At 35.8% G+C, this 9,573-nt stretch overlaps 1 protein-coding gene across 1 annotated transcript; it reads left to right on the top strand.

Moving 5' to 3' along the window:
- Window positions 1–206: 206 nt before the first annotated feature.
- mrps16 (mitochondrial ribosomal protein S16) lies at window positions 207–5,977 on the top strand. The gene is made up of 4 exons (XM_041783056.1): window positions 207–354; window positions 586–616; window positions 3,859–4,125; window positions 4,610–5,977. The coding sequence occupies exons 2-4, from the start codon at window positions 604–606 to the stop codon at window positions 4,744–4,746; spliced, it is 417 nt and encodes a 138-aa protein (XP_041638990.1). The 5' UTR covers window positions 207–354; window positions 586–603; the 3' UTR covers window positions 4,747–5,977.
- The last annotated feature ends 3,596 nt before the right edge of the window (window positions 5,978–9,573 follow it).

Below are 9,573 nucleotides of genomic sequence, written 5' to 3'. Positions count from 1 at the left end.
GTACTTTCAAATTTGACAACCATCTTTTTGTCTTTTAAATTGATTTAATATGTAAGAAACTCAAAAAGAATACACTGCAAACAAACTCTGGTACTTAATAAATGTAGAGTACAGTTTTTCATTAAATATTGGAGCGCAATGCAATAACGCCATCTGGTGTCAATGAAACACAATAACACCGCAACAGCTTCCTACGTCACTTCCTCTTCAAACATGGCGGCGCACTGACAAATGTCACATTACTTCTGACGCTGAAAACATCAAATTACCGGCTTTAACATATCGCATGTCAAGGAATTAAAACGTAGGGACTACTGGGAAGATTTTCCTTCGCATAAACCAACATCTACAGAGGTATTTCGCCCATTAATGCCCATTTTAAACTTAGCATAGTAATTAGACAGATGCCCTGCACTGTTGGCCGTTCGTAAAAGCTAGGTAGCTAACGATGGTAATTTTGATATTTATCGACATTTTCATGGTTATCTGGGTGAAAGAAAACAAGGAATATTTTTGACTACCACTGTTGTTTAGGAAAAAAAACCTTACATGCATGTTCTGAATGAGACTTTTTGTTCTTTGCAGGGTAACCCAGCCAGCAGCATGGTTCACTTATGTGAGTATAATCTTATTTTGTGTTTCTGTTTAGTGATTATGGATGTCTTTTTTTAGATATTAATGTGTCAGAAAAAACACAGCAAGTGGCCGAGGTTGAGCTTCATCGACATTCATTAGCACACACAACAACTTACTTAAGTAGCCCAATTGAAAACTTCAGGTTTGACATTTATTTCAGACGAACTCTGGGCTAAATTAACGGTTTCTTATGTCCACCACAGACCAGACATGTTTGTGAGATAACAGCCGTCCCTGGTTTGACATTAAGGGCTCTGTGTGCTTCGTTTTCACAAGGGAGTGACTAAATGTCCGAAAATGAGTTTTTGTAGTTTGTTGTTGAAAATGTACTATGTCCAGTTTTGTTACCTGTAGTTTAAACACTTGAACTCTCAGTCTTCTTTGGTCATCTTCCTCGATGCCCGTCGTTTCGCCGCGCCATGTTTTACAGAAGCCCCGAAAGGACAAACCACACGCCCGTTCTTTTGGCCGTTTTCGCGATTTGCCTGGCACCGTGGGCTCTCATCATACATGTCAAAGAGAGGTGGCTTTCAGATGGTACAGAACTAGAAATGCAACCAGGAAATCTTTCAATTAATACAATATTGTAATCAACTTTTTCTTTAAAACTATGTGTTTGTTAAGCTTTTTTTCTATCGACATTTTTTTTTACACAAAACAATCTAATACTAGTGCTACCATGCTGAGACATTGATGTTTTACCCAAGTAAAATGCTTGTCTTGACCCATTTAGACCTGATGCTGTTTTTGCACTTACAAGACCTTGTGTGATGTCAGCGCATTTTGTATCTTCTCACTGTTTTTAAGACAGATGTCAAACTGTGAGGTGATTTTCCAAACATAAAGAATGTGTGATAAAATGTTTCTAACCTCTTAAGCCTCGTCATGCAAAAGTCAATGAATCAAAAGTGTTTTTAAGTTAAGCAGGGACTAATACCACAGCTGATACCTTAGCAAGTAGAGTGAAAAAAGGCAGACAATAGCACTATTTTAGATGACAGTGACAATAGAACAACAGACCCAAACTGGCTCATTGTCTAATGAAGGACATGTTTGAAGAGGAGAATGTGGATCATTTTTATTTTGATTGATTGATGATTTTAGAAAATGTTAACAAAATTTAGGGCAGAGGCAATTATTTGGAGTTAAAGCCAAAGACTTATGCGTTTAAATGTTTTTATTTCATGTCTCTACAGACAGTTTTTTAATTTCTTTAGGAAACAATGAACTTTTGTGCATTTTTTAAAAAACTCTCACTTTTTGGAAGTTTTTTCCCAATGATATTCAGGTTTGAGAGGGTCTTTTGAGGCAGCTTTAGGTTGAAATGGGTTCAAGTAAACCTGTCTGTTTCAGGTAAACTGTTAATTGAGAAAAGATGGTTTCAGATATATATTTAGAAATTAATGAAGTTTCTAGGTGTTACCTTTCATGGAGCAATGTCACAACAAAGATACATGTACTCATTAAAAGTTGTAAACAAAATCAGTTAGTGTGTGTATTTGAACTTCCATTAAATTCAATCATCTTTCATCATGCTTTGTTAGAAAACTAGCAGGCCTGCTCAGGTTATAAAGTAAACATTATTCAGTATTCAACAAAACTTGAAGCTGAAACACATAAAATATTTAGGTGTAAACATTCCCAAAGATTTAAGAAATTTGTATAATCTTAATTTTGACCCACTAAATCATAAAATAAATAAAGACATTAGGAGGTGGAGTTTAATTCCAATATTAAGTTTTGAGTCTTGGATTGAGTCTGTTAAAATGAATATCATACCAAGAATACTGTACTTGTTTCAGACACTTCCAATAGAAATAACAGATAAACAATTTAATGACTGGGACAGATTAGATTCCAAACACTTCAGTTACCAAAGAACAAAGGTGGAGCAGCTCTACCGTGTCTTCAACACTATTATATCTCTGCCCAGCTGAGAACTTTGGTTTGCTGGTGCAATTTTGATTTTCAGTCAAGATGGAAAAGTATTGAAGAAAATCTCTCAGGGACAGCCCCAATTCAGGCATGTTTGGGGGATAGGAGATTGGTAAAAAAATCTTTTGGAAATTGATAATAGTTGGATTAATCTATCTCTCAAAACATACTTAAATGTTACCACAAAGGCTGGTTTGACTGAGGAGATAAAAATCCTGAGATGGTGTTCAAACGACATCGACTTCATGCCCAACAGACAAGATATTAATTATAGTAAATGGGCAAAACAGAGTCTGTCTGCATATTTTAATTTTTTTGACCAGGGAATTTTAAGCACCTTTCAGACCCTGAAAAAAGTCCATTGGATGAACAATAGTGATTTCTTTAGATTTTTGCAGGTGAGGCATTACATACATAGCTCAGTTTTAGAGACAAAAAAAAGCATTTGAGAAAGACCTCCTCAAAGTTTTTATTAGCGCCTATAGGGGAGACTCAGGACTTAAAATTGTTTCAAATATATATGGAGGGTTTCACAATGTCAAATCAGAAAACATGTTTTATATAAAACAAAAATTGGGAAAGGAAAATAGTACACAAATCACACAAAATTGCCCAGAAAGCATTAACAAAAAATGGCTTAAGCCAGAAGCTCCAACTATAGAAGACTGGTATTATAACTTATGAAATCTATGTAATGGAACGAGTCACTTTTTCATTTTAGCTCCAGAAGAACCGATTTCAAGAATTGTGGGAAAAATGGAAAATCTATATCCTCCCTAAACGCCCTTTTTTTGTTTGAATTCATTTATTTAACAGACACCTGTATGAAAAGATTTTCTCCTGTTTTATTAGATGAGAGACACCCCATGTTCTAATGTTATTAAGTGCAATGAGTATTTTTTTCTTTTTTTATCGCTATTATATTTTCCCTTTATTTTATCTCTATGTTGAAGAAAAAACTTAAAGAGGGATCATGCTGGAAGTCTTTCTGCTAGTCATTGTACCACTGTCGATTATGTGTGATTCCAAATAAAGAATTTAAAAAAAAAGAAAGAAAAAAACTAGCAGGCTGGAATCAGACCTTTAAAATCACAAGGTTGAAAAGTTGAAAGTCCTTTCTGTGTAATGAAATTTGCTGTACATGTGAGGTGAAGCTCTTTTATAATGCAGCCTTTTGCTGAAAATAATGGTTAGCTATGTCACTGATGCAATTAAGCTTTTAATAATAACAATGAAGTTATGTATTTATTCTTTCATCATACTCACTGTCCTTGTTTCCCACTGCAGCCTCATTCCTGCTGAAGAATTACCACGGGGGCTATGTTGTCATAAGACTGGCTCTTGCTGGTCACAAACAAGCCAACAGACCATTTTATCGGATTGTGGCGGCATACAACAAAAGAGCAAGAGACAGTAAATACATAGAGCAGCTGGGTTCTTATGACCCCCTCCCCAACATCAACAACGAAAAACTTGTCAGTTTCAACTCTGATCGTATCAAGTACTGGATCGGCAATGGTGCTCACCCTACCAAGCCAGTGGCCAAACTCTTAGGTGTGTATTCTCTACAGAAACATGCTTTTTTACATTGTTTCTGCAGGGCTTGGCTTTTGTTTGCGGTTATGTCTAAGGTTGTTAAGCTGACAGTGATTTGTTGTAGTTTGTTTTGGTCTTTTTCCAGTTAATAAAGTATGCTGGTGGATTGGCAATAAATAGGCATTCAGTTTAGGATTTTTTATGTTACACCTACCCTTTTATGAGTTCATTTCATATCTTCCATTCATTTCCACAGAGCAGTAGAAGACAGTAACAGAAACTAAATATATAGTACTATACTAAATGCTTGGTTAACAATTTTTAATGACTTGGATAGTCACCTTGACATCCAATACAAGATTTTTAAATATGTAATATGTTAGGATTATCTTTTATTGCATATTTAAGTTTTGAAAGATTTCACCTATCCAAGTGATTCATAACATGTAAGAGACATGTGCTGTAAAAATGTTTCATTCTTTCTTTACCTTATTTTCTGTAGGCTTGGCGGGATTTTTCCCTCTGCACCCAATGACGATAACAGAGGCAGAGCGCCGCAGAGCACAAGCAGCACAGACAGAAACATCAACAGCAGAAGAGGGCAATCAGGAGGAGTCACAGAAGGAGGCTGAAGTGTAAATACTGCAGTCTGGGACTGTGTGGGACTGTCCAGCACTAAAGGATGTCTGTTATATAGAGAGCAATTTTTTTTTCTAACATGTCGGATGAACTTTAACACCGAGTTGTGGTTGCTTCAGCAGCAAATTTGAGAATTTCATGATTAAAGTGTTCTTGATGAAACTCAGCTTAAGTGCTCTGAGAGCAAAGTATTTGTATATGTGTGTGAAATAAAGTAAGTCAGTATGGCATGTTTGAGGGGAAGTTTCCTTTTTAATATCTTCAGTCCAGAATGGATTTTTACAGACATTAGGAATCTCGGCAAACATTTTCTTTATTGATATTTTGCTAGCATTAATGATGACAACAATCTGTGCCCTCTGCTGTACTGAACTGGTACATGTGCATACAGCACAACTATTGAAGGATGTTTCTGTCACAGCCGAGAGTTTATCTTTGGAGATGTCTTCATTTGGACTTAATGAGACTCGTGTTTATATTTGGGTAGTTTTTTATTCCCAAGTTCTTTGATGAAAAAAGTTCCTCACAAATGTGTTAGCTTAAATCTTTACATTTAGAGATAAGCAAAAGGAACCTCCCAATCAGCAGTGGATCCTGCATTAATTACAGTATTTATACTGTAACAATTTTAGATGTGTATTTACAGGCCTAGTGTGAGGATCAGCACAGACTACTTTCCAGCCTTCATTAGAGATTTCAGATTGCAAATCCTCTCTCCACTTATTCAGTTTTACCATCTGAATTAGATATCAGGAAGTTGTAAAATCCAGATATGATGCGTTTTTCATACAGTCCTTCATTATTGTTTTTCTATTATTGGTTGTCAAAGCTTCTAAGTCACCAGTATTTGAAGAAATCTTTCTATTAATGTTGTATTTAGACATCAGATCCCCAAAGGGCATAATTGAGTCTGAGCCTGATTAATAAAAGTCTGACCATTTTAAGCCCTTTAGATTCCCATAATTTAAATGTAACATTGGCTCTTCCTGGAGTAGAGAACTGATTGCCTCATATCAGACTGTAGTGTGACAGTGAGGTTCTTTGAAATGTTCTTTCACATTATACCATATCTTTATCATGTGCTTCACAATATGATTTTTAGTTTGTTTCTGTAGTTTTTCATCTGTATCTAGGTATATGCACATTGTAAACTGTAAATTATGATTCTGAGATTTCATTTCAGTCCAATGAGGAAGATCATTTGTTGAAAAATAAAACATCATAGATCTCATTTGTGCAGCCCAGGTTGTACCACATCAAATCTGGACATTTAACCCTCTTATCATTAATGACATTTAAGTCTTTTATGTAATTCTGAGGAATTAAATTGATTAATACTTAAAATCTTCATCTGCTATAGATGTACAAGTATTCAGAACTCCTGGCTGAGGCAGAGTGATACATATTGTAAAACGTCCCGGGATGTTCTCCAGATTGTGTGTCCAGGATTGTCTATCATCCAGTCAGAGCACACCATCAGGCTCTGTCTGCCTTGACACGATCAAAATTAGCTTTGCACATTAAGTGAAAATAACTCTCACCAGATAGTCTATTCAAAGGTCTAGTCATTAAAAAGATGAATATATATACATATATATATATATATGTATTTGGTTTCCTTTCACATTCTATTATTTCAAATGATTTTTTTTTTCTTCTTTTTATGTAACTTCTGTTTGAGTTTTTAACAGAACAAAGTAAACACACACAAAAAAACAAAGCTATAAAACTGGATAATCCATAAGCTAAAATGAATTGTGACATAGATAAGAAAATCAAACAAGACACTTTACTTGCAAAGTAACCAAAATTGTAGGATTCAGACACTCTCATGTCTATTACTCAAGATCCAAAAATGCTCTAATTGTCCGCCATATTATGTATTAAGGTCCAGATTAAAGTCAAGTTCCAACTGTTCCAGTGGCTTCCATTAAAAATATTTAAAAACAATTTAAAAAAATAATGGTTCCCCTCTCAAAAATGTCAGACTACTTAGCCTCAATCGTGTCCCCTTGATCTCAGTGGGACTAACCTGGCTAAATAAAGGCTGAATTAAAATGAGTTCAGGTTCTAATGATATTAATGTTAAGATCAGTATATCTTGTTTTATTCCCATGAAAAAGGCTGAGATACACTGACCTGTGTTACAGCTGTTAAAACATTTGAGCTCCTACTCAAAGCTTATTCTCAGGAAGCAAATCCACAAAGCTATACAAATGTAAATAAATAAATAAATCTAGTTACTCCAGGTTGTAATATAACTTAACAGATTTTTTTAAATTGCTTTTCAGTCAACAGGCTGTTTTCTATTTTTCTCCAGTAGACCAGGAAGTGTTGTTGCAGACTGCTATAAAGAGTGTCTCACAAACAGCCAAGCACTCAAATCCAGTTTGTCAGCACTCCGCTTGATTGGGTGTTGAATGATATCTTGATTTGCACAAGTAACGTCAATGTAATAAGATTGTTCAGGTCTTTCATTACGCACCAGCCCAGTGTGTTGAACTCACCTTCAATCAACATGAGATTTAAAGAAGGTGACATTTATGTAAGTTAGGTTTGTATATAGCACCATGTAGAAGGGGGCAGCAGTCTCTAAGTCTGAGATGACTTTAGTCAGAGTCAGAAAACTCTGTTAATCCTTCAGGGGAAATTTGGTCATTACAGATGAACTTGTTTGTCACAGAGGTAGTGATAGAGAGATATGAGTACATATTTACTATTATGGCAACGAGTGCCTCCATGAAAGATTACATTTCTAGGATGTAATTGATATTTGTTCTTGTTTGTGAAAGGTACAGTGTTTAATACAACCACAATTCCAAGAGAAAGTTGGGCCACGGTGTGAAATGTAAAAAAAACATAAACAACATACTATATCAGATGTTGAAAATGAGACATTTAAAGGTACAGTGTGTAAAAATGGGACTATCATCATCTAACAGTCAATTCTGGAGTGTGATGCTCATTTCTCTGGTGATCACTTTGGGAACCAGTGAAGTTTAAAAATCAATACATGCTTAACTGTTATTTGGTTCCTTCTATGGTGCCATGAAAACAGGCAAAATGCAAAAACCCAAGATGGCAGCGTCCTTGGAGGGGACCCTCCCTATGTATGAATAAAAGGCTTATTCTGAGTTAATTTAAAACATAAATTTAAAAAATCTGTTATCAGATGTCAACACTAATTTAGATCAATCTGCTTATAAATGTTATGTTTCATTTTAACCAAGCTAGTTTTGCTAAATGCTAATAGGCTAAATATTACACACTGCACTTTTAACCATTTCATGACAAATATTAGCTAATTATGAATTTGATGGCTGCAGCACATCTCAGAAAAGTAGGGACAGGGCCATGTTTACCATTGTGTAGCATCCCCTCTTCTCTTGACAACAGTCTGTAAATGTCTGGGAAGTGAGGAGACCAGTTACTGGAGTTTTATGAGAGGAATGTTGTCCCATTCTTGTCTAATGTAAAATTCTAGCTGCTCAACAGTGCTGCGTCTTCTTTGTCAGATTTTTTTTGTGTTATGATATGTCAAATGTTTTCTGTAAGTGAAAAGTCTGGACTCCGGACTCTTCGACTGTGAAGCCACACTGTTGTGATGGATATGGTATGTAACTTCCCTGGAAGAGACATTGTCTGTATGGGAGTATGTGCTGCTCTAAAACCTCTTTATACATTTCAGCATTGATAGAAATACAGAACAGTTTTCCATTTTGCCTCAGTCCATTTTAAATGTGATTTGATGGTGGCGTTGATTTGACAATGATTTCTGGAAGTGCTCCTGAGCCCGCGCAGTGATTTCCAGCACAAAAGCATGCCTGTTTTTAATGCAGTGTCATCAGTATCCACCTTTGGCCTTGTCCCTTGCACAGAGAGATTTCTATCGGATAACTGAATTTTTTGATTATATTATATACTGTACATGGTAAGATATTCAATGTCTTGAGGAACATTTTTCTGAACTTGTTCCACACAGTTCTTTGCAGATAGATGAACATCTGCCTATCTTTACTTCTGAAAGACACTGGCTCTCTAAAATGATCCATTTTATACCCAGACATGTTACTGACCTATCCCTATTAACTTACTTACAAAATGCTCCTCCAGCTGTTTTTCATCAGTACCATTTACACTTCCAGCTGTTTCAACATATGATATGATGCTTAAGTTTAATTCCACTGGCTATAGAATGCAATCAAATTTCAGACTGTTAGGCATTACTCAAACTCCTAATTACACACACTTTACATTTAATTGTCAATGCCCTTCTTTGAGCAATACAATTATTCAGTCACTAGATGGCATACATGCACTTGTTCAGAGGGTGGTATTGTTCCTCTGTAGCCTAGTATATAAAGAGAAATGTGCAGAAACAGACTTAAATTCACATTTTTAATCACCTTTAAATATAATGAGGAGGGTTTATGAGGCTTGTCATTTGTACTGCTGATCTCGTCTGTGGAATTCAATCAGTGTGCTGTTTGTTTCATTTGATAACATCTTTGTCAGAGCTGCAACATCACAGACTTACTGTCCCTTGTTGTTGCTGATTGTGATAAACATGAGATCTTTGATTAAATAATGCCCCGCCCTCTTCAGTGCTTGTGCCCTGCTGCTACTTCACAACAGGAATACATATTTTTGCAGCTCTGCACCAGTAATGGCAGTACGTTTGTGAGGTGTACACACAGACATCCACTAAGGCCAATCCTGTGAAAGGCCTGGACAGACTCAAAAAATCTTTGAGGGATTTTCTCCCCCTTTTAGAAATATCAAGTCATGTAACAGCTATATACTTTCTAGCTGTCAAACTGAACCATT

The sequence above is a fragment of the Cheilinus undulatus genome, linkage group 3 (genome assembly GCF_018320785.1).
Source record: "Cheilinus undulatus linkage group 3, ASM1832078v1, whole genome shotgun sequence".
Taxonomy (NCBI): domain Eukaryota; kingdom Metazoa; phylum Chordata; class Actinopteri; order Labriformes; family Labridae; genus Cheilinus; species Cheilinus undulatus.
This window is presented reverse-complemented; position numbering and strand designations above follow the sequence as displayed.

Bases quoted from the DNA above. Each gene is read 5' to 3' on its own strand.
- mrps16 (XM_041783056.1), top strand. The intron at 4,126-4,609 runs GTGTGTATTCTC...TATTTTCTGTAG, and splicing joins GCCAGTGGCCAAACTCTTAG to GCTTGGCGGGATTTTTCCCT.